Source organism: Astatotilapia calliptera, chromosome 7, assembly GCF_900246225.1.
Source record: "Astatotilapia calliptera chromosome 7, fAstCal1.2, whole genome shotgun sequence".
NCBI lineage: Eukaryota > Metazoa > Chordata > Actinopteri > Cichliformes > Cichlidae > Astatotilapia > Astatotilapia calliptera.
In genome coordinates this window covers 43522951-43548039 of record NC_039308.1, presented here as the reverse complement: position 1 = coordinate 43548039, position 25089 = coordinate 43522951, and the positions used below count along the sequence as shown (strand labels likewise).

General features: G+C 42.1%; 2 protein-coding genes across 5 annotated transcripts; both read right to left on the bottom strand.

Moving 5' to 3' along the window:
• Positions 1–219: 219 nt before the first annotated feature.
• Positions 220–17839, bottom strand: LOC113026313 (fibroblast growth factor receptor 1-A-like). Of its 4 annotated transcripts, XM_026174957.1 has the most exons (13): positions 17599–17839; positions 17154–17329; positions 16625–16766; positions 15936–16060; positions 11715–11881; positions 11497–11620; positions 10904–11094; positions 9095–9239; positions 4109–4245; positions 3891–4014; positions 3013–3203; positions 1389–1536; positions 220–631 (listed from the first exon to the last, which is right to left on the bottom strand). In XM_026174957.1, the coding sequence occupies exons 4-13, from the start codon at positions 16015–16017 to the stop codon at positions 555–557; spliced, it is 1386 nt and encodes a 461-aa protein (XP_026030742.1). In that variant the 5' UTR covers positions 16018–16060; positions 16625–16766; positions 17154–17329; positions 17599–17839; the 3' UTR covers positions 220–554. The 4 variants fall into 4 exon arrangements, with proteins under 4 accessions (XP_026030742.1, XP_026030743.1, XP_026030744.1 ...); XM_026174958.1 differs by lacking the exon at positions 16625–16766; XM_026174959.1 differs by lacking the exon at positions 17599–17839 and having other exon boundaries at positions 17154–17341.
• Positions 17840–18880: 1041 nt separating this feature from the next.
• On the bottom strand, positions 18881–22085 carry LOC113026316 (stanniocalcin-like). Its single transcript, XM_026174964.1, has 5 exons — positions 21860–22085; positions 21200–21342; positions 21008–21115; positions 20543–20646; positions 18881–19423 (listed from the first exon to the last, which is right to left on the bottom strand). The coding sequence occupies exons 1-5, from the start codon at positions 21972–21974 to the stop codon at positions 19126–19128; spliced, it is 768 nt and encodes a 255-aa protein (XP_026030749.1). The 5' UTR covers positions 21975–22085; the 3' UTR covers positions 18881–19125.
• Positions 22086–25089: the final 3004 nt, after the last annotated feature.

Below are 25089 nucleotides of genomic sequence, written 5' to 3'. Positions count from 1 at the left end.
TGCAGATCGATATCAGATCTCTAATGCTCTCTTTACATTTTAAAGAGTCCTGAGAATGAGACTTTGGACGAATGTGGGTTATTGGGTAATTATTGATTATTGATTACTGGTATAAATGCTGTCAGTAAAGTGGTAATCAATGAGAGGATCATTCAGTGTTTATGAGTTTCCTTTAGTAATCTGTGAGGGTGATTTTAAAAAAACACGATGCACAGTAAACAAAGTATCAAATGAAAGATTTATTCTTATAACACATGTCATTACACATAAAGGAGCCAATGTGAAAGAGGTCAAATGTAGTCAGAAAAGAGCTGCAGAATCCAGATCAGCGAAGCACAAACCTCCATCCATCCACCAGCAGCTACACAGCAGGAGGCTTCAACGCTCAGGTGAAGTCTGAAAAAAGTCTGCAGCAATGACTGCAACTGTCTGAACTTTGGGCTCACATGGATGACTGTGCTGAGATTATTATCTGAAACTCTGAACATCCACCACCAGAACTGAAGATAAACAACAGACTTTTTAACAGAACTTGAGAGGACCACTGACATAAACTAGGTCCAGTACTGACATGTGTGGGCTGAAGAGCAGTGGACTGGAGAAGACCTCTGGAGGAGCCGCAGCGATGCTTCTGCAGAGTGAAGCGAGGAAAAAAGCATTTAAAACCAGATCTGCTCGCTTCACAGAAATCTCACAGCTGAGGGCTCCCTCCTCTGAGAGATGGCGCTCTCTGTGTAAGGTATGATAAGCTCGGGAAAGAGAAATGCCATTTTGGGGGGGAATTACCACCTCCATTAAAATGTAACAAAAGGTTCCCAAACCATCGTGAAACCATAGGGGAAAGCATCAGCAGTGCTTTTCCCTAATCCCTAACGCAGTGTTTGCTAAACACTGAACAGGTCGGCCCACAGATCAGTGTTTAGAGTCAGGACCGATCCCACCCCAATGCAAACATCAGGTAAACAGAATCGCCCTCTGGGAAATAATCGTTGCACACCTTCTATTATACAGGCATCCATTAGCAATGTTGATGTGATGTAGCTACCAATGATTGGTTATTTCTTTCTAATTGGTAATTAGTTTGGGTAGTCTGTAAAATTAACTCATAATAAACTAACAGTCCTTATTTAATATCTTGTCTTTTCTAAAAATTAGGCCTTTGTTTTCGCCATTACCAAATTACAACACAAATAATAAGCATTTAACATCTAGCTTCCTGTCTGCCCGTTTATTTTATAATAGACGAACTACAGCATCAAAATGACTTGATTTGGGAGGTAACCAGCATGTGGTTAACATGAAACCCTAACCATAATCCTACCCAGAAGCAGCTCACCAGAGACCAGGTGGGCATGAACAGGTGAACAGAGAGAGATTAGGTCACATACCATCGATCACTATGAGCCATACAGTGTGACGAGAGACTCCTTCAGAGTTGCTTGCCAGGCAGGTGTACTCTCCAGCATCAGCCAGAGTTACGTTTCTCAGAGTCAGCAGTGATTCTACCTCATAATCCATCGCATTCAGATCCTCATCCTGTGAGGGAGAGGGACATGGATATCACCCAACATGTTTCACTCAAAAGGTTCCAATCAAAGCTGGTCGATACAGCTCTAAACACTGGGTCAGGAGTCTGAGAGAACTTTAAGAGTGTGACACTAAAGGCCAGTTTACGCCAGTTAGTTTACTTTTCTTTTAGTATGGGACTAGACTCGGTCCATGTGTGGGAAAGGAAAAGAAGGAAAAGTAATCCCATGGTTTAGTGGCATATCGTGGTGATATGCAGGTAAGAGCGCAGTAAACTGTAACACATTATACAAGTCTTAACTTCTACCCATCCATCGTCTCTGGAACCCTCCTGAGCCGAGACATCCTTCAGAGGGAGTTCTTTTCCACCACATTTGTCTGCACTCTTATGCCTTTGGTCCAAGGCCACAGCTCATCATCACAGATCATGGTAAAAATATAGATTACAAGTAAATCAACGGCTTTACCTTCACCCAGCACAGCAGACATTTCACCAAACTCTCTATGAATGCCCTACTTCACTTTACTCTGGTTTGGAAGGAAACTAACCAGAGTGGGCAATCCAACATCTTCTGGATAAAAACTGTTGCGTCAAATTTGGAGGTGCTGATTCTCATCCCTGCCTTCCTGATGAATCTGAATTTGAGCAAACAGATGGAGTCTTTGCCAGTACACCAGCATAGCATCTGACTGCTAATAGGTGATTTGTCACCCTTGTCCCCTCACCTTCCTCTACAGAAAAGGTGGAGGAAGGTGACCCCATTTAAGGTCAGCAGCTGATCTTTGGATGGTTTGAGAGCGACTAAATGTCCTGCTTCATGGCTTCACCAACATGTGAGTTTTTGTTTTAGTGACACCCAAAGCTATACTCTACCCTCCCATACATGTCAGCTGCCTCCAGAGGCTCACAAGCTAACTAAAATTTGATAGGACTCCTTCTACTGCATCTCTGGTGTCCACCAGGTGGTTTGAGGGTTGATGTTGCAGCTCCAATAAGACACCTCTTTAATAGAGAGGTTTAAGCCCAAATGGGATAATTTAATAGAAATTTTCCCATTTGGGCTCAGTGTCCCATCCTCGAAATACCATTTTAATTCTGGAGGTTGCAACTGTCGATCTTCCTGACTGTTGCCTATAAATGGTATTTTTTTTTTTATGTTTGAATGTGTCAGGCCTGCCTGGTACCCTCCCTAGCCACAAAGCAGATGACAGCTCAGCTCCAGTCTTCACTCAAGTGGTTGCAGATGTGATGACAGAGAATGTGCATCTTTGGAGCTGGAGGTGCAGTTCCCATTCATTTTTTCTGCCTGTTACACTCATGCACAAAAACTACGAGCTTGGGTTTAGAAAAAGATCACGGTTTGATGACGTTAACCCTTACCCCACCATGGACCAGAATAACATTAATCTAGCTTCAAAACACTTTGGAGACATAAAATAATTCTAACATAAGCCTGTAGTGCTGCCTGATTGTGGTGTACGTACTTTGGGAGGACGAACAAAGGGAAATATTTCTATGTCTTCTTTGCTGCCATTGATCACGATGTGTTTGAACCACCGTATGTAAGGCTGTGGGTCACCCATCACTGCGCACACAAGCTCCACATCACTACCAACAACAGCGATCCGGTTACCCTGCAGCCCAGCATGCAGGTCTGGCTTTTGAGGAGAACGCTCTGTAACAAAACAAGGTTTAAGGTTAGCATGATGCAAGATCATACAAACGACTAATGTCCACAGAGAGCAGGAGGAGACCGATAGCCATTCTGTTTGCCTGCAACATGAGGATGTTTAGTCTGGATAAAGTCTTTATGAAACTCTGTACGTTTTGTAGTTTACTGACAATATGTTTGTCCACTTAGTAAGTACTTAGAAAATGCATTAATGTTATTACTAAAGCTCACTGTGCCATAGTTTAGTGATATTGACTTTTTATGTGGTTATATTTGCAATCTCAGATTTGGAGGGAGTTCTGTGTTTCTTTCACATGGTCACATTTTAATGTTAGGTGTATTTGATATATTGTTGTTGACTTTGTTCAGTGAGCTTTAATGCGGTTTAAACAAAGAATACCCTTGGGACACCTCTACAGCAAATCAGCACTTTATTCACTCCAGCATTTCCACTCTTATACTTCTTAAAGTGCTGTAATTTTATTTTTACTTGTTAAGGCCAAACCGCCTCCATCAGTCATGCAACCTCCTTGATGGTGTGGGCGGTTGTACAGGACCAGTGAAAAGTTCGGACACACCCACCGAAGGTCAGCGTTATGGTCGACACACACAGTCCAAAGTACTGGAACCATCTGGTTTTTGCAATAAAGCATGCTGTATGCCGTGTATACATGCTGCAGATAATCTTACCAATTACATTCAGCTGATAGGTGTGTTGGAGGGTCCCGTGTCTATACTGCACCACACAGGTGTAGTTCCCTTCATCAGAGGGAACCACTGACTCCTTTATTAGAGTCCATGTGTGGTCTCTGATCTGCAAGATTAAAGAAAGATACAGAAAGGGTGAAGTAAAGCTTTACAAGCTGAAGTTGTTTCTAGAGGCCTTTGACTCGTTGGTCCATCCTGACCTCTTTTCCGTTCTTGTACCATCGCAGGGCAGGAAGCGGCTTTCCTGTCGCTTGGCAGTGAAACTTCACCGTCTTCCCGACAGGAACTCTGTAGATGTGTCTCTTGTCCGGCCTCACCCACTGCGGTGGCAGTGATTCTGAGACAACATAAGGAAAACATCATGATTAATACTGCGTATGCATCTTTCCAACACAAAGACTGAAACTAAGAGGATCAGCTTGAGGGTTAGCATGCAGCTTCTCACTGCAACATTCCCCGGGTTGTCCACTTTTCTTTAAGTATTATTCAGAGGATTTCACAATTAAAGAGCGTCTGTCAGGCGTCGTGTGGAGGCGAGGAAGAAGGAACCCAAACGCAGGACTCGCAGGTAGGTGCAGATTTGTTATGAGGAGTGGATGAACAGAACAAAGGGAGAAAATGGCTGGCTGGCTGGACAACTGACTGGAAGGCTGAATGGCTGGCTGGCTGGCTGGCTGGCTGGCTGAACGCAGGCGGAAACGACAACAGAACATCACATGAACATCAACATCAATGACACGACAGAGAACTGGTGAAACCGAGGAACTTAAATACACAGGTGAATGATGACAACGATTGGAAACAGGTGAGTACAGGGCTGAACATAATCTGACTAATGACACGGGAGACAAGCTGACACGGGAAAAAACAGGAAGTGAGAACATTAATGTGGCGAACCAAACTGAACATGAACAAACTGAAATCACTGGGTCAACGACCCAGGAACCCTGACAGCGTCATTTAAAAAAAGGTGCTCATGAATGTGCACAGGCTGAACCTTTGCACATAAAAGAGAAATCCATGCATTTTCCCGTGATAAAATGATCAACAAGTCTATCATACTTGGTTAAAACAAATCCAGATTATATATCATCCAATATAAAGGTAGTGCTAGAGACCAGTGGAGACCTTGCTCACTTCAAATGCTTTTGTATTAATCTAATTTTAATTTTGATCTCTGGCTCTCTTCCACAGTGTGTCTTTGTCACGGCAGATAGCTGCCCCTCCCTGACCCTGGTTCTTCTGGAACTTTCTTCCATTTAAGAGGGAGTTTTTCTTCCCCTTGTCACCAAGCACTTGCTCAAAGAAAGTTGTCTGATTTTGGGGGTTTCTCTGTATTATTACAGGTCTTACCCTACAATATAGAGCACCTTGAGGTGACTGCTGTTGTGATTTGGCACTTCTTAAATAAAATAGAATTTAATTGAAATTAATAAAACCCTGCTGAATTGGGCAGCTTTGATAAAGCACTGCCACATAATCCTCCACACTTTCTTCAGGCTTTAACATTTTCAAACATATTGTCATCTTCACAAAATCCTCACACACAAACTCAAAAGTTGTTTGATTTTTTTGATTTATGTCAAAAATACCTGCAGACTGGTCATTATTCATATGAGTCTCTATGATGTCAGTGCTCCGCAGATTGTCATTTACATCAGACCTCTCACTGCTCATAAGGGGGCAATTTTCAACTTGCGCCTCGGCATTGGGGTCCACCTCAGCAACACAGGGCTCCCGTGGCCCCAGCTGGCTCTGCAGGGTTGAGCGGTTGCCAGCCAGGTGCTCTGGCTGTCTTTGAGGATCATAAAAACCTGCCTTCTGTGACACACAACATGTTTAAGGAGCACAGATTTGCACCCCAAAGAGACCATCTTCCAGGTCGAGAACAGGGTCCTAGGCGCCCAAGAGCCATCCGGCATTTTGCAGACCCCTCCCTCCTCAAGGTGCTTTATATTGTAAGGTAAAGGCCATACAATAATACAGGAAAACCTCAACCATCAACTGACCTCCTGTGAGCAAGCACTTGGTGATAAGGGGAAGGAAAAACTCCCTTTTAACAGGAAGAAACCTCCAGCAGAACCAGGCTCAGGGAGGGGCGGCCATCTGCTGCGGTTGGGGTGAGAGAAGGAAGACAGAACTAAAACATGCTGTGGAAGAGAGACAGAGATTAATAATAAGTTGTGGCAAACCACCAGGGGATTCCACTCATACCCAGCGAGAAGGGAAGAGGGAGGAGTGATGTTTTGGATTCTAGGAGATGTTTTGCCGCCTTGTGAAGTCACTGGGGTTGAGTGAAGCTGAGATTAAAGTTGATATAAAATGTGATGAGCTCTCGTGTCATCCTTACATTCCTCCACAAAGTAATGATTAAGTGCAGGGAAGTGTATAAGACCTTCCAGCTGCCCTGACTGGTTTGAACTGTGTTTTACATTTTTCACTGTAAATAAATGCACCGGGTTCACTTGGAGCTAACAACTCTCAAAAACCTGAGGTGTTACATTTGGTACAGTGGTAATTCTGATAGGTTTTCCCATTTGCGCCATGGTTCCCGGCTCTTGTCCTTGCTGGGTTTGGTAACGCTTAGGGCTGTGGTCCGTTCTTCGTACCTCGCTTACTACATCCAAGATCAAATTATCGCGCCAACTTTGAGCTCGCTATTCCGGTTCTCCGAGCACACCTGTTGTTGACGATTAGTACAGCTGGATGAAGTAATGTGAGATCACTGGGTAGCTTAACAGGGGCTACGCATCGATAGTAGAAACATTGATCGGCAACCCTTTGATTGGTCGGCGAAAATGTCGAAGGGGCGTGCTCGGTATTTTTCGGCAGCAGAGCAAGAACTCTTGAGTGAGGGATTTCAGGAGTTTCAGAGTTTAATTAAAACGCAAGGGAACACTGCAAAGGCTGCAAAAGCAAGGAGAGAGGGCTGGCAGAAAGTTGCTGACAAATTAAACTAGTAAGTAATTTAATAATAATAATAATAATAATAATAATAATAATAATAATAATAATAATAATAATAATAATAATAATAATAATAATAATAATGGATTGGATTTATATAGCGCTTTTCAATACCACTATTCAGTCACTCTCACATTCACACACTGGTGGAGGCAGCTACGGTTGTAGCCACAGCTGCCCTGGGGCAGACTGACAGAAGCCAGGCTGCCATATCGCGCCATCGGCCCCTCTGGCCATCACCAGTAGGTGGTAGGGTAAATTTATTATATTATATTATATTATATTATATTATATTATATTATATTATATTATATTATATTATATTATATTATATTATATTATAGTACATTACATTATATCCTCTTTCACATTAGAGCCACAACAGGACCCACTAGAACATGGGAACAAGTAAAAGTGAAATATAAGAATATTCTACAGAATGGTAATATTTATCACTTATATTGCTTTTAGTCTCTTGAAAAGAGACCCTGGAATAATCTGTTTGTTTGTTTATAACAGCAACCAAGAAAAGGGCAGAGCAAAAAAAGACAGGTGGTGGTCCTGCACCCCCTCGTCAACAAGTTGGTTAAGTAAATAATACCCTCACGGGAAAATCGATATCTCTCTATGAGCACACTGTCGCGCTGAGCTAAAGGATCCTGTCTATCCCGCAATATACGCTGGATTCTGAGGACTCTCCTTATCAATAATCTTGCACCTTCCGCAATGGGTTGCTCGCGTATACAGACAGGACATACCACAGGACATAATATTGGTGACGCTGAGCACGTTTCCAAGGCTACCGTCTGTCGGGCAGTCAGGAATGTTACAGTTGCACTGAAACGTCTCCTGCACTCGTCTGTGGTGTTCCCCGGTCATAGACCCACAAGATTTATCAAAGAGGGATTCCACAAAATTGCAGGTATCAGGATGAACAAAACTTAATTCATGATGTGGTGATACTTGAACTACTACTTAAATTTTACATTTGTTCTCACGGTTCCCAGGCGTGATTGGCTGTATAGATGGCACTCACATTCCAATCATTGCTCCTTCAGTAAATGAAGGAGACTATGTGAACAGGAAGTCTTTCCACAGCATTAATGTGCAGGTACATAGTTCCCTGTAGCATTTCAAACTAACAAATTATTTCATTATAGTAATGGATGCTAATTTGTGTTCTCTGCACTGTGAAGATCATATGTGATGCTGCCAACATTATCACAAATGTGGAAGCCAACTGCTCAGCCTCTGTGAGTGGTGGTGGTGGAGGACCCCCACCTGTTTTTCGGGCCTCCGCTTTTTTTCTGTTGGCTATAACGGGTCACATTTGAGCATACAGAGTAAGCAAATATGTACTTGTAATGTGCTCCAGACGAGTACAGGAGACGTTTCAGTGCAACTGTAACATTCCTGACTGCCCGACAGACGGTAGCCTTGGAAACGTGCTCAGCGTCACCAATATTATACAGAAAGCTCCCGTTTGCAAAAAACCGAAGTGCAATACAAATAATATGTACAGGACTGAGAGGATGTCCGCGATGTGTCACATGAGCAATATTAGTCCTGAGGATGTTATTCAAATAAATTATAGATTGTGCTGAAAAACGGTGACGTTCACACAGGAAATCATCAGGAAATGATAAAATGTCCGAACGCGCTCTAATCACTCTCTCCCGGCGGAGAGCTCTGCGGAGAATTTGGGCTTCAACATCTACTGGCTCTTCAAGGAAGGAGCACGCCATGTCTGACACTTCCTACAGTCAGGTTTCCGACAAAGAGGCGGAGAACGTCAGGGTTAGTAGAAGTAAACCTGCTAGGGGGCAGGTTAGCTTCACGGAGTGTGTCGTCATAGTAACTCACTCAGAATTAATCTAAACTCGCTTTGTGAAACCGAAAACCCAGAGTTTTCATTAACTCAGGGTATACTTACTCAGAGTTTGCACTAAACCGGCTTCCTGAAATAGGGCCCCGGTCTCCAAAAACCCATGTAAGCCAGAGCAAACCCGAACAGTGGTCCCATTAACTAACATTAACTGGTTAACTACCAGTTTAGATTCTTTGCTTGTCATCTGACAACTTCTAAACATTTTGTGTCCCTCATTCAATACTTTCATTGAATCATAGAACAAATATTTATTCAATATATTAATATTAACAGAGAAGGAGAGATCTGACATCATATCTCTGTATTCTATCCTGTACAGATCTTCATGTACCATCATAGACAGTGAGCCATGCAGATCTGTAGGCAAACCCAACAGAGTTTCCAGCCAGACAGGTGTACTCTCCAGCATCGTCCAGGGTTATGTTCCTCAGAGTCAACACCTCAATTTCTTCGTCTGTGGTGTTCAAACCAGCAGTCTGAGAGAGAAACACACAAAAATCTGTGTCATCCTTCATCAGTGTCCCTCAAAGGTCAGAGCTGAGTTAAATTCCTCACCATCAGCAAACTGAAACTCAAAAGTCAAACTTAAATCTCTCACGAAGTCAGTGAATTCAGTTCATGGATGCAAACTTTAATTTTACCACTTCAACAGTCTAGTGCAGGAGACTAAGATCACTCTGAAAAATCAGAGTGATTTCAGGGGGGTGGAGAAGTGGGTTCAGAGTGTGGTGTCAGGGGAGGCTTACCCACACAGCTGCTCTTCATCACCTGTCTGAGCTGTGTGGTTTGAAAGCCGGAGGAGGCAGCTTTAAAGCCATGTAAGCGTGTCAGAAACAGCTGGAAATAAAACACCTGTTAATGTGTCATGCTGTGTGTGGGGGTACTTTATACCTGTCACAAATCTGAGAAAATATAAGGATTTAAAAACACAAAATCATAAATTGAAGCATAAAGATTTGGTTCAGCTTTATTTCCAGTTCAGTTAGATTTCCTGTTGCTGAGACTGGACTGATGAATCGGAGGTCTAGTCAGCTAACTCAGCTTTCATCCATAATTCAACAGCTTTCCCAGCAGGACATTGCTTCCTGAATGGCAGTAAGCTGTTAGAACAATGATTCAAAAAGTGATGTTCCCATATGTTGTTATTGCAAATGTCTTTTAAAAAAACCCAACTTTACCCAGTTCTGTTCACACAGTTTTCAGAGGCTGGAAATTATGAGAGGTTGACACACCTGAGTGAAAGTCTTCTTTTTTCTTGATCTGTTCCTTTGGGAGCAGCAGATTATGTGCCTTCATCTCACACTATCTTAGCAACCTCCTCTGTTAGACCAACCTCCTGGATTAGTCTTGTGCTGGGAAAGGGATCCCAATGCAGCTCCTTACAGGAGCAGGCGGTTTTAAGAATGCTGTGGACTAAAACTAGGCAGTGGGTACTAGGCAGTGGGTGCCAAGCGCCTTTGTATTATGTCATGATGTTTAACAAATTTAAGTGTATTTCTTTGAAATGTATCTCAGGGTTTTCTTCTGTTTTTAAGCTGCTCATATTCATAATGATATATTTTCGTATTTGTTTGGTTTTATGTTTGTTTATTTTTTTTTGTTCATAACTGCACAGATATTTGCACATCTGATTGATAGTTTTTGGTCACATGACTGACTCGTTACTCCATCATGCCAGCTAATAGTGGACAGTTGGTATTACTGCAGGACAGAAGTGTTGTGTGGGGGTTTTCACCTGTCTCGAGCCAAGACTACTGGGATCATCTATTCATGTAGGAAAAACAAAGATTTCAAGACAAATTGCAAATTTTGGGGACTTCTGATGTATATTCTGCCACAGCAGCTTTATTATGACATGCACACGCAATATACCTCTCATTCCCAGCACTGGGAAAACCACCGGGATACAAAGTGTATTCCTTCTAATTGGAGAGGTGTGTACTACCAAATTCACCCTCATCACTTAGCCAATTAAGCCAAGATCTGCTTATTTCACGAAACATATTCTAAGGGCTCTGACAGAGATCAGATTTATCCTCCTTCATTATAGATGTAAAGAGTGTCACACAGCAAAATAAAGCTAACAAAAGAAAATTACTAAAACTGGTCTAAAGCTGAATTTGGTGGTGTTGGTACGTACTTTAAGAACACGAACATAGGGCAGCCCGTTCGGTCCCACACTGCTGCCGTTGATGATGATGTGTTTGAGCCACTGCATGTGAGGCTGTGGGTCGCTGAAAACGCGGCACACAAACTCCACGTCGCTGCCAACAGCTGCCGTCTGGTTGGCCGGCAGCCCTTGCTGCAGGATGGGCCTGTGAGGAGAGCGCTCTGAAACAGGTGGGTTGGAGATGAAGACAGGGGTAATCTTTGCGAATGAGTTAGATATCCACAGAGAGGAGAACAGCATGTCACCAGTAACACCTGGAGGACGTACCTGCGGATTGATTTTCTAACTGTAGTCTAGAATGGCTTTTTACATTTAGCAGTGAAACAGTTTGTGAGCAAAATGTTAATAATGAACTTTTGAGTGTTCTGGTTCTATCGGTCACAGTACCATTCACAATCAGTATGAATGGGTAACAGTATTCATGTCATGGGTGACATGAATACTGTTACCCATTCATGGAAGGACACTGAAGAAAAATAACAAGACTGGTTTGGACCGAGACCTTTCTGTCATTTTATGTTAAACTAACATTACGACCCTGTGTGCCAGATAATCTCTCTTACCAAGTACATTCAGCTGGTAGGTGTGTTGGAGGCGCCCATATTTATTCTCCACCAAACAGGTGTAGTTCCCTTTATCTGAGGGAACCAATGACCTCATTATTAGAGTCCCCGTGTGTTCTCTGATCTGAAAGATTGAGCACAGGTAAAGACAGAAAATAAAGTAAAGTTTAAAATCTGGTTGTGCCTCTACAATTTCCACTTTACAGCCAGAAACACACCTGAAAGCCTCCGATTCTGTGATCCCTCCTGAACAGTTTCCCGTTCTTGTACCATTGTATTGCAGGAACCGGGTGTCCTGTTGCTTTGCATTGCATTTTTATCATGTTGGAGGCAAACGCAGCATAGAGCTTCTTCATTTCTGGCTGTACCCACTGTGGAGCCATCCCTGGTGAGGAGACACCACGAGGTAAACCTCGTCAGTTTACAGTGAAGAACTCTTTGCCACTAAACACCTTCCATTATTACTGAGACATTCCCAGTGTCCACCTTGTTCAATTCAAACATTTTATGGTGATAAATGTTTGAAGTGTTTGAAGATAAATAAATTTACTGACACTGAAAAATGTTGAAAGATGTATTGCTATTGGATAAGTCAGAGCTTTCGAGCCAATACCAATTAAACATCAGGCCTTTCCAGTAGTGTGCCATCCCAGGTCCCAGTTCTGGGACAGGAGACAGGACAGTCAAAGAATCAACAAGAGCTGTATCTGAACATTTATCTTTGGAGGCTTTCCCATTTTTGACATTCAGTCAAGCTTCGGAGCCCTTTCCTGACCCCCAAGCACTGCCTCAAGTCAAGCAATAAACAAATAACCACAGAACATCTGTTTGCCTCCTCTGTTCTTTTTATTGTATCTGGGACCTGGTAAGTTGGTCATTTAATAACATTTGTTTCACACAAAGTTAGTTATAAGAGTTGGCATAATCTTTCAAAACTAGACTAAACCAAAGAGTGAAGGTGCATGTGGATGGGGCTTAGGGCTGGGCAAATTGACCTAAAATCCATATTGCGGTATAATTTGAAGCATGTGCGGTAACAATATGTTTAGCAATATCTTCTTTTCTTCTGTATACCGTATTTTCCGCACTATTAGGCGCACTTAAAATCCTTTAATTTTCTCAAAAATCAACAGTGCATCTTATAATCCATTGCGCCTGTATGAATTCTGGTTGTGCTTACTGACCTCGAACCAATTTTATGTGGTACATGTCACTTAAAAATCTGTCAAAAATGTTTTAGTACCAATTTGGTAAGCTACGAAGCCGCACCACTTGATGGATTGTCTGAGCATTATGGCTACCATAGTCAGGAGCCTCGCGGAGTAATCTGGGTCCAAAACTTTCCACTTCAGGTCCCAAAGTCAAAAGAACACTGCAGCATCACTGAGAGTTAAAAACTGTCTAAATTCTTTCATCTTTGATAAAATGATCAGCGTTGATGCTTTACCAGGTGTAACAATTAAGTTTAACATCCAGGCATCCATGAAAATAGAATTTATTAAATTTAACGGAGTTAGAAGTTAGCAGGAAGTTAGCTCGCTAGTTTCCACTTAAACATGATATAGCATGTTCTGACTGAGAGATTTTTGAAAAAATGTAAACACACAGCTCTGCTTTCACTCCCGACATAAATGAAGGCAGAAAACTAAACAGCAGTGACTTTTTTAGGGTTACTGAAGTTGGACTAGCTGGTATATAATGATGTGCTACGTGATCGCTAGCGATACAGCTATGTTAGCATAACATAAACACAGTGAAGCTAACTTTTTCCCACTCGATAAAAGTGGGGGTTCCCAATGGTTAGGGACAAATGCAATCGCATGGCAGGATGCTGTAAAAAGACCAAACTTCAGTCAGGAGAACAACTGAGATAATCCATCTACAATACGAGGTTAGTCATTAATATACTGCAGCAACATAGGAATAGAGCAGCTGTGAGAGAATTCAACATTAATGAATCAAAAGTACGGTTGTGGAGGAAGTGCAGTTTTTGGCTTTACTCATATTCGAAAACGTGCTTCATCTCTTCGCTATTACTGTCGCCTGGCATAATTTGCAGATGATATTGCTTGCAACCGCTGTGATGCTTTGACCATAACAGGCGCAGCTTGATGACACCATCAACATGCGCTATTGCGGTAGAGCAGAATAGTCAAAATCTCTACCGTTGGCCAAATTCATATCGTTTCTACCGAATACCGTTTATACCGCCCACCCCTAATGCGGCTGTTAGGGAAAGTGGTAGTTTGCTGAAAAGAGCTGCATGGCCAAGAAAGCAAAAGACTTCCTCAATTTCTGCCAGACAGCTCGTCTGAGCAAGGAATGGGAAGAATAGAGATCGACGGGCTGGACCGACAGACCAAGTGACTTTCACGCATTGCATTGTGGGTACCAGTGGCAGCAAAATCAAAACACTATATCAAGTGCTAGCATTTCCAGCATTCATTAATTCTGCAGTTTCAATCCCTACTTGCATTTTATTTACCCCAAAAACAGTTATGTATATTTATATGTATGTATATATGTATATATAGTTATGTATAGAGCTATATCACGTTATAACGTGATATAGAGTGAAAAGTATATTGTTCTAACAATATACATTTCACGTTTGAACGATAGAATATCACGTTATTACAATATACATAATTATCACGTTCGTACAATATGATGGATCCATGGGGTTGGGAAAGCCAGAAGCAGGGGAGCTGGAGAGGTACCTTTCATGTCCATTCACTGGAGGTGTGGATTTATTGCATGGCTTTCCCCACATCAAGAAGCTTTCGATCAAAATCAATACAGCTCTTCTTGCATCTGGAGCTTGTGAAGGACTTCTTAGTCCTGCAGGATTCCTGTTCACTGCTAAACAGTTACAGCTTCAAAGAAAGAACCTTGAGAGCAAACTGCTGCTGAAGCTTAACCATCACCTCACTGAGTGAGTGAAGAAATGGCACATTTTTGCTAAATATGCAGAAATAGATGCACACCCATACAATTTATGGTAAACTGAGCTGCCTTGTATGTGCATATGTTGAAGATGCATCGTTCTAATGTTTTCTCTGAGGCTGCTGTACCATTTGGAGCAAAAATGAATATAAAGTTTATCTTGTCACTGGAAATGGTTTGCACTGTTTAATTATTTAAATTATTCACCGTAGGTATTGGTGAAAATAGCTTTATGTTGTAAAAAACTGTTGTTGTGCCTTAATTTGTTGATGTTTTTACATACATTCCTTTTTAAAATACTAAAATTTGTATATTTATTTATTTTTCTTTGTCTGATAGCATTTATTTATAAAATAAATCGGACATTTCAAACAGTTACTCACTACTTGATTAGTCTTTTCACCAAGTACTTTTTTACTCTTACTTGAGTAACTTTTTTGACAACTACTTTTCACTTTTACTTGAGTAATAATATTTTAAAGTAATGCTACTCTTACTTGAGTACAATTTTTGGATACTCGACCCACCTCTGGTGATCACTGACTGTTTTTAGGAGCTTTTTGAGATTAAATAGAAGAAAATACATAACATTAAACATGTTAACAACACAAAAGCCATATTAAAAGCAGACTACTTCTCCTGTTGCTACTTCAATCATGAAACTGATCAATGATCAGCTGATCGTCTCTCTTGTTTGTTTATTGCCCACTTTGAGCCAGAAACAGGAAACCAGCGGATGTCGAGCTAAACAACAGCAGCACGTTTAAGGTTGATTAGCTGTTGTTAGAATTTATTTAATATTAATTTCTAGTATCAGCTGGAGCCACAGCTGTAAAGCTGCTGGTCATGATATCGGTTTGGATATGTGGTAAGAGGGAAACATGAAGATGAAACCAGGAGATGTCCTTACTGACTCATCAGAGCTGAACAGGTGATGGAGAAACAGGTTTACCTTTTAGGTGACACGAATGAGTTGAAGGGAAGTAATGAACTGTTTCTGAGAGACAAATAACACCAGGATCCTTTGTAGCTGACGGCTGGTAACTGTGCAGGGTCGGGTCTGGCAAAGTTTTGCCTGGGGGCCAGGTAGGGCATTAGCAGGGAGAGGGGGGCACAAAGAAATACTTTTCTTTCTTATTCTCATTTAAAATGTCTAGCTTTTATTAAATAATTATCTGAATCTTACAACCAAAGTTTTCATCTGATGTAAAATGTATAGAAATCATACATATACCAACAAGACAGTGTACATCACTGTCACAACAGCGTTTGTTTTCATTCAAAGGCTTTATGGCTTTTCCTATAATACCTGGTGGGCTGGTCTCTAGTCAAAACGCCCAGGCCGATTTTTTGTCGCAGTCCAGCCCTGCCTGTCTCATTATGTTTGTGTTTGGGAGTGAACAATGGTAGGTGGCAAACACTGGGATGGTTTTTCTTGAAGAATGCTTGTCAGCAAAAGCACATTTAGACAGAGCGCCCATGACGCTTCTTACCTGTGTCTGTGTACTCTGAGTCCAGACCAGACTGAGCCAGAGAGAAGTGAACCAGCAGCAGCAGGGACCAGAAACGCATCATGTCCTAAGCATCAACTTACAGGGACGTCCACACTCTGAGCACTCTGCAGCAACAACAAAACCAAACTCAACCACCATTATGTCACTAAGTCTTCAATTCAATTCAATTCAATTCAATTCAATTCAATTTTATTTATATAGCGCCAAATCACAACAGCAGTCGCCTCAAGGCAGTTTATATTGTACTGTATATCCTATAATAATAGATACAGAGAAAAACCCAACAATCATATGACCACCTATGAGCAAGCACTTTGGCAACAGTGGGAAGGAAAAACTCCCTTTTAACAGGAAGAAACCTCCGGCAGAACCAGGCTCAGGGAGGGGCGGCCATCTGCTGCGACCGGTTGGGGTGAGAGAAGGAAGACAGGATGACTTTAGGTGACTGTAACACATCTGCAGCATCATTGAAAACAGAGGGCGCTCCACTCACCCTCTGTGCAAACAGCTGTTCAGTCTATCTGTGTTCGTTAACAGGATCAGAGTGTGCTGGCTGTTGAAGGTCAGAGGCCTTTGAATCATCTCCTTTTGTTTAACCTCTCACTGATATGAACTGATCTCTTTGCTTTTACTGTATTTATTTTATTTTTATTGTACAGTAAACTTACCGAGAGGCTTCGTGCAGATGTTTGTGTGGCTGGGATCTCCACTGGAGTCTTTGGGTTACTGTTATGTTGTTCTACATGTCTTAAATCTGACAGACTTACCGTCTGTGATTATAACCAGACAATCAAACAAACTCCATCAGAGCTGAAATAAAAAGGAAACTTGAAGCTAAATAAAATAATAATAATAATAAATATTAGAACATAATAACCCTGGTTTAATGAAAGCGGAAAGCCACATCTCTGTGTGACATATGTTTAATTCCTTATTGAATATAAGAATATATAACATTATCAGCACAACACAGAAATGGCATTTATGGCATGATTTAGAGAAGCTGGACTCACTGTGTATTTCTTTGTTTTTAAATTTATTATAGCTTTCACTTTGTTTTCACTTTCATCTAACTTTAATATTTTATTTTTAGTTAAATGATGGAGCAGAGCAAAAGCAAACAGCCTGACTGAGCACTGGTGGGGTCAAAGGTCACAGCAGTGGTACCTGTAGTCATTCATGCAGCAGATGACTCACCGTCAGTGGAAACAGAGAGGACTGACACGTTAGTTTGTCCTGGGATTTAGGCTCCAACCTCGACAGAAGTGTCCCGTAGCACGTCTACGCCTGAACCAGCGGCTCTAGTTATGGTTAAAACCCTGGTGGTGTGATTACAGATGCCCCCTGAGGGCGGGACGAGGGTCGTCCATTTACTGTAAGAGAAACACGGAGATGAAACGCCTACACAAGGTCATATTTACTCTGGAGTCCCTGTTTACTCAGTGACCACAATCTGCCAGGCGGTCTCTATTAAATACACTCATTATATAACAGTGCACTTTATGCGTTTTCACTAATAGGGACAAAACTGTAAATTCATTTTAATGCAAAACCTATGACTGTTACAGCTGCTCCCTCAATAACAGCAGGTGGGGGCAACTATGACACTAAAAATACATCATATTAAAGCAGCATTACTCACAGTATTCACAGTACTTCAATAGTACCTAAGAATGTAACTTTAAAATGTTTCGCTGGTATTCTTTTACATTTTTGAGCAGGATTAGTATCATCAAAGGGCCACGAATGCAGATATAGCACAACAAAGGTCAAATCCACATGAACAAATCCAGAAACAGACAAAACAAAGTCCAAAATCCAAAGGAAGCGGAGAATACTGGAAATTCCAGGAGTGGAAGGTAAACACAGAGGGAACACGCTGAGCAGGAGCAGGAAGTACACATCGAAGCTTCCTCTAGTGTGTTTTTTAGACACTAGCATGTGTCAGTTACCAGTATCCTGTGCCCTCATTGGTAGTTGCTTGAATTGTTCGCCTTGAAGTTGAGTTCTTGGGACCCGCCCACTTTGCTTTGGCAGAGTTGTTGTTTTTTTTAATCTCGTATGTGCTGAACGTCACTGACTGTCTGTGATTGCTGGTCTCTACATTTCTGTGAGTCATTTCCTATTTGGGAGCAGCTTCACAGTTTTCTCTGAGCCGTTGTCATTTGATCAGAAAACCCTGATCCCGCGTCCGCTCCCTCCTAATACCAGAGATGTCTTTGGGAGTGTGAAGGAGCACTAAATAAAAGTAAAAATACCACCGCATTTGACCTTATGTTACATATTTTACTGTATTTTATCTGAATGTGAGCTGTGCTGCTTTCCTCCTGCTCTCTGGGCTTGCTCCACTTTCCTATTGGCTGCCCTGCAGCCAATCAGATCCCTCCAGGGCCTTTCTAAGCTGTTTGAAGGTGAATTGCAGGGTCTTACATGAGAATGATCGTATAAACAGTAAATACAGGACCGGTATCACCAATCATTTCAACTTGAATGAATCTATATAGCTTTAAATGTGAATACTGAATAAACATAAACACTTTTTAATGGCACTGCATGACATGCTTCTGTTGTTTTAAACATTCTGTATAAATAAAAATGGCCGGCTGTTGCGTGTCACGCTTTGTTGCTTTGTGATTTTGAACGGCATCATCTTAGCTCAATAACGATTCCTCCTGAACTGTCGGGCAGCTGAGCTTCAGGTTTGCAGCTCTGCTTTGTTCTAGTTTATTCAATGGCCTCTGTTTTAAGTTGAGGTTCTATTTTTTGTTGCCCTTCCTGAACTCATTCCAGTGTCAATAAAAGGTTTCAAACTGACCCAGAACGATTCATGTTTCTCCACGCTCAGCACTGTCACTCTACTGAAGCCCCGCCCACCCAGAGGAAGTCGGATTCATACAAGAACATGACAGGAGCCGAAAGCCATCACATCACATTGTTTATTTCTAACACAGAACCAGAGACAGCACAGATGAGCAACACGGAGTAAATGAGCTCCACGGCCAGCGTGAGAGCATCTCCTCACCTCCGCGGCCTCTTGTCCTCCTGCATAAATTAACTTAATAAAAATAAATATGCATTATAATAATAAGTTGCTTTTATAGTCAGTCGGTGGCTGGACTGATGTTTGTGTAGTCAGGGCTGGCTGTGTGTTTATATCAAGCTGCGTCAACTACTCGTGGGCTTTAACTCCGTCTTCTTCCTCCTGGCTGTCTACGGACCTCCTGGCGAACAGGTGAGTGGGGTCTCGGCCTCTGAAGCCCGGCTGGATGTTGAACACGGGCATGTTCCTCCAGCTTGAGGGGTTATTGTAGGCGGCTGAGCCGGATTCTGCGGTGCAGGGTTTGTTCTGGATGAGCTGGAGGAAGATTTCCATGTCGGGGCCCAACCGGGACACGATCCCGGCCCTCACCGCCACCACCGTCTGCTCGTCGCAGGCCTGCAGCGTCTGGAGCAGGGTGCTGTAGTACCTGCAGGCCAAACAGACACATGTTCATCTCAGACCTTGGCCTTCTGCTTGACAGTTTCAGATTTGCATCAAAATTTTACAGTACAAAATTTAAACATTTATAATAAGTGGTGTAAAAGTTTAGTTTCATACATCAAAAAAAGTTTTTAACAGCTGAAGATTTCTTAAAAATTGTCCGTCGACCCATTTCAGGCCTGTTTTTTCTGCACATTGAGACTGAGGCCATGTTTGAACATGAATATATCAAAAACTATCAAAGATGAAAGCCTGAAATCATTACCTAAATAATACTAAAACACAACACAGAATACGTCTGAACATTAGATTCTTAATTTTTTAAAAAAAAATCTAATTCAATAACACAATTGAACAAATATCACAAACTGTAAGAAGAAAAAGAAAGTTCTGGAATTTCCAGATGAAACTCAAATTATAACTGAGAAATAACTTTAATGTAAAACGAATTCTTTGTTAGTGAGTAATACAGTTCACAAGCACCAGGAGTCGCCCCTCAGCAGGCTTCCGGAAGGTGTCCAATCAGAAGAAAAAGGGCTTTTTTAAGAGTTCTTAAAGAGACAGGAGCTAATATAATGATTCCTCTTAAACTTGTTCTTAAGATATTTTTACGTTCTTACAACAATATTTTTAATTGCCACCACTATACAAACATCACATGAAGGTTTTACTCCAGGCTCCACTTAACAGTGTCCACAGTAAACTATATAGTAAAAATGTACAGTATGAAAAAACAGTGGTCAGCAGCAAATATGTACCATGCAACAGCACGTGAGAGGACAGATGGGACTCTTGAATACCATGTCTGTCAAACCACACACTGAAATTTACTGTATGAGCCCAAAGTTCTCTAAGAACTCCTCCCTAAATGTCCCCCTTTTATAACTGGCCATCCTCCAGAAACTAGCTGAGGGGCAGTAGCACGTACTTTTTAGGTGTAGCTGCAACTTTACTTTAAGGCCAATTTTATAATTATAGATTTATAAAACATGCTAAGAAGCTAAATTAGGTACCATGTATGTTATCGTGCTATTGCTTTAGCATCTCCACTCTAAAGCAGGTGCGAGCATTGCCTCACCATTTTGTATGTGTACTGGGTGCTCACCTGTTGGGAAAATGAGTAGGCACCTGCACCACCTCTCCAATGGCGTCAGGGTTAGTCCTAGCCACAGTGCAGATGTCCAGGCTGGTGTAGCACTCTTCTTGAACCTTCGATGAGATGGACAAACACTGACTTAGGATCATAGAAGCACTTTCTCCTCTCCTCTAACCTGCAGAGGTAACAGGATGCTACAACACTAAAAGGATGGGGTTAAAGCTAACAGTGATACAGGTGTTTTCATATATAAACTGATGGAGACACTGAACAGGTTAGCCTGGTTCTGCTGGAGTTGTCTCCAGTTAAAGGAGAGTTTGTCTTCCCCACCTTCACCAGCTGCTGCTGTGAGACATTCCTTGGGATTTTTAATATCTATATAATACGGAGCTTTAACTTCATGAGCAAAAGCTAAATAAAAAAGAACTGAAGTGATTTTTATAAGGCAGCATAGAAGTTTGTGAGCTGGCAAACCTCAGCGATCATCCTCTGGAAGATGTTGCAGCGGCGGATGGACTGGAAGACTTTGCCCGAAATTCCCTGAGACATGCAGTGCAGACTCTTCTTGACGAACGTCTTACCCTGTGGAGAGAACATTGAGGTCAGACGACAGGTGGAGGACAGGTGGAGGACAGGTGGAGGACAGGTGGACAGTAAGTCACTAACCTCGGTGTTGAAGCTTGCGGCGGTGTGCAGGAACAGCTCGCAGAGCTCGTGCATCCCGTCGGTGTCGCAGGTGGAGTTTTCCAGACAGGAGAAGAACCCACAGCCGACGGTCACGGCGCCGCTCAAACATCTGGCCACATCAGCTGCAAACACACAAACATGCTTCACACTGGACTCACAGAGCTTTCCAGATGATTGACCCATCAAGCAGTCGCATATGGGACAGATGTGACTTGAATATGATGCAAACAAATGGAAGGAAAATATGATTTGAATAGAAAAAAGTGACGCATAAATTATGTTTTTACAAATAGGGAGGGCAGGAAGTTTTCTAAAGTTATCAGTACTCCATACTGGAACTGAGATGATCACCCCCCCACCCCTTCAAAAAACAATACATGAGTCCATTAATGGTCGCTGATCAAACTTCAGCTTTCTTTTAAAAGACAGTTTTTATGCTAATAATACTTCAACGACAGACAGAAGTGAGAGGATGAAGAACACCTGCTGCTGTGTTTAGAAGATTTAAAGCCAATAACCGATCAAATATCAGCTTATTGATCCGGTAATAATCAGGTACAGACTCCAAACATTAATGCGTTCACTGCAGTACTTGTACTTGTAGCAGACTACTGTGAGTGCAGTAACACAAGTACTCACTCGGGCTGTTGGCGGAGAAACGGGCCCGGCGGGGAGCCGCCTCCTCCGGCAGAGGCTCGAAGGCGGAGGAGGAGCAGAGGAGGAGGAGGAGGAGCAGAGCGGAGCCGCGGAGCATGGTGCCTCACACTGAGGATAAAGATGAAGCAGCAGGAGGAGGAGGTGCTGTGTGTCTGCTGTCTCCAGCTGAGTCTCCTGCATTTATACACAGTCAGCGGGGCTCGGACCAATCAGAGCGGAAGGTTTCGGTTGGGGGGGGGCTGTTAATGGTTTATTGAGGAGTAATGAACTTGCGGAGTTAATTGGTTATTTCCACACGCAGAGGAGGAATTTCCGAGCAGCAGTGAACTCAGCGCATAAAGTTTGGACTTCAGGTTTGATTTAATGTGACAGAAACTCTCCTGAGCTCAAGTGTCACCTCAGCACACCTGAACATGAATATGGTGTCAGGTACAGCAGAGCTTTAACATGATAACATGGGGTCAACTGATCGGAGCGAACAGCTGTTCACATTGTGGAAGGTTAAATGAGCCGAACCCTCCACCAGCACTGCTGCATTCATACTTTTAATTCAATGCTGCAAAAATATTAAATAAATATTATTTCAATATTGGAGACTCAGACGGACTCCCGGCAGGTCAGCGACAGCCTGTGCCTGTGGTAGTCCTGAACCCTGAATCTAAACACCGAAGATCAACATCCGGAGGTTCACCTGTGTTTACATGTCAACACGTTCTCACGTGTGACGCATCAGAATAAAAGCATCAGGATAAACGAGCCTAATGTCTCCTATCAACTCGGGATAAGGTCACATTCACGAGGTCAGCCTCGCTCACTCTAACACTAACGGTGGAATTAAAGCGGAAGGTTTCGCTATGCTGCTGCTGTGACGTGACTGTGATGTGTTATCTTTACCGTGGGAAGTGGATGTGTTTAATTCCAGTCACGTTTCCAGATTTCCTGTGAGAGAAAACAAACAAGCACGCACTTACACACCGACACACACAAACTAGGATCGAGAACTGGAGTAAAGTAAAAGTACTTAGTACTTGCTCACAGGTCTGTCCAGGTACATTTCGCAGATTTTTGAATGGAGTCTGGTGGTCCCGTCCTGGTCGTCCTGATGCTGAAGCTTAGCCTACTTTCTGTTTTCTCCTTCAGTTTAAAACAACATGAAAACATTTATGAGCACTTTATTTTAAAAAAAGACATCATTCACCTGACACTTATTAACCTTTATGTTATTTAAACAGATTTTTACTGGTAACTTATTATTAATGATGACAGAGGTTTTATTAGACACAGCTGAGCGTTTTGCATTTTGGCATAATTTGTGAAACTTGAAATTGCTTTAGTACTGAATGGTAAAAATTAGGCTTTCTTGAGGGGTGGGGGTGGGGGGGTGTTGACCTGTAGTGTAGTTTTGATCTACTTTTGCTGCTGGTTCAGTGAATTTTGACTGAAGAGCGATGGAATCTGGACTTTGGGAATCTGTGAGATGTCCAGTTTCCGTATCGGATCGGCATGTCCTGTACATGGGATCCGTGCTTTGTGTGTGTGTGATTGCTGTAAAGTAAATAAAAAAGTAAAATTTAATTTATATAGCACCTTTCAAGATAAAAACCACAAAGTGCTTCACAGAAGCTAAAACATAAAAATAAAAATCAACCAAAAGCAAGTTTAAAAAGATGAGTTTTTAGCTGTTTTTTAAAAGCGACCACTGAGTCCACAGATCTCAGGCTCAAAGGGAGAGAGTTTCACAGTCTGGGGGCCACAGTTCCAAAAGCTTTGTCGCCTTTTGTTTTCAGCCTCATGTGTTGGACAACCAGCAAGCCCTGATCACATGACCTCAGGGACCTGCTGGGAATGTATGGATGTAAAAGTTCACTGATATATGTTGGTTTTTGTCCATGCAGAGCCCTGAAAGTCAAGGTCAAAACCTTAAAGTGGATTCTGAATTTAATAGGGAGCCAGTGCAGCTGGATCAGTAGGGGTGTGACATGGAAGTACTTGGAGGACTTGGTCAGAAGCTTTGCAGCAGCGTTCTGAACAACTTACAGATGCTCCAAAGAGGCTTTACATAAACAAGTAAACAAAGAATTACAATAATCCAGACGAGATGAAACAAATGCATGAATGACAATTTCTAATTCTGAGCCTGATACAATGGACTCAGCTTAGCAATGTTTCTCAGGTGATAAAAACAGGAGCAGACCAGAGATTTAGTCAGAGCTGAGTCAAGAGTTACACCAAGGTTCCTGACAGGTTTGGCAAATGTAGCAAGTGGGCCCAAGTTTGTGTATCTTTATGGTGATCTGTTGATAATCTAATCAGATTTCAATAAGCAATGTGCTGTTGATGAGGAAATTATATTTAATCAGGTTTTGTGTATAAAATCAATCATGTTATTGTTTTCACCAGCAGCCAGTCGCCGTCCCTCGTGAACCTGGTTCTGCTGGAGGTTTCTTCTTGCTTGAAAGGAGTTTTTCCTTCCCGCTGTCGCCAAGCTCTTGCTCTTGGTTTCTCTGTGTTATTATAGGTCCTTACCTGACAGCACGTCTCAAACTGAAGGCTGCAGGCCAAATGTGGCCCACCACATTGAGAGCTTCTGCATGATTGTCTTAAAATAAGTTTACTGTTTTCTGCTTAAAAGCGTATCAATGCATTTTAATTGTTTGAATCCCAATGCCCCCGGTACCAGGGCGAGAGGGAGAACATCTGGTTTAACGTGATGTATTGCCAGATCTGTTATTTAAATATAGGTATGTGTGCCATCCACAGAAATGTCAGAATCTCATCTAAAAACTCATGAAACCATTTTAACTTGGTTGATAATTGATGCATCATAATGAGAGTCAGATGTGTTTCACTCAGTAATCAATAATTAAACTTTTGTTAAAGACGAGAAAAGCACAAGGGAAAAAAAACCTATACACAGCAATCATGAAACATGTCTTTAAAGTGAGAACCAGTGAAAACAAAGACCTTCATTTCATTATTTGATTATCCATAAAAGCAGAAACCACGGATCAGAGGTCTCTGCTCCTCGTCTTGTTCGTCTGAAGTGCTCGGCTTCTCTTTTTTGGATCTAGTTAAACTCGCTCTTTGTCTCATCAGCGTTTTGTGGGTGGTGTGGAAAAATCGACGTGTCTTATCAGCTCCCACGTTTAGATGGAGGCACGCTTGACCAGAGGAACCAGTGAACCTGCACGGCTCTGCTGACTTCATCAGCA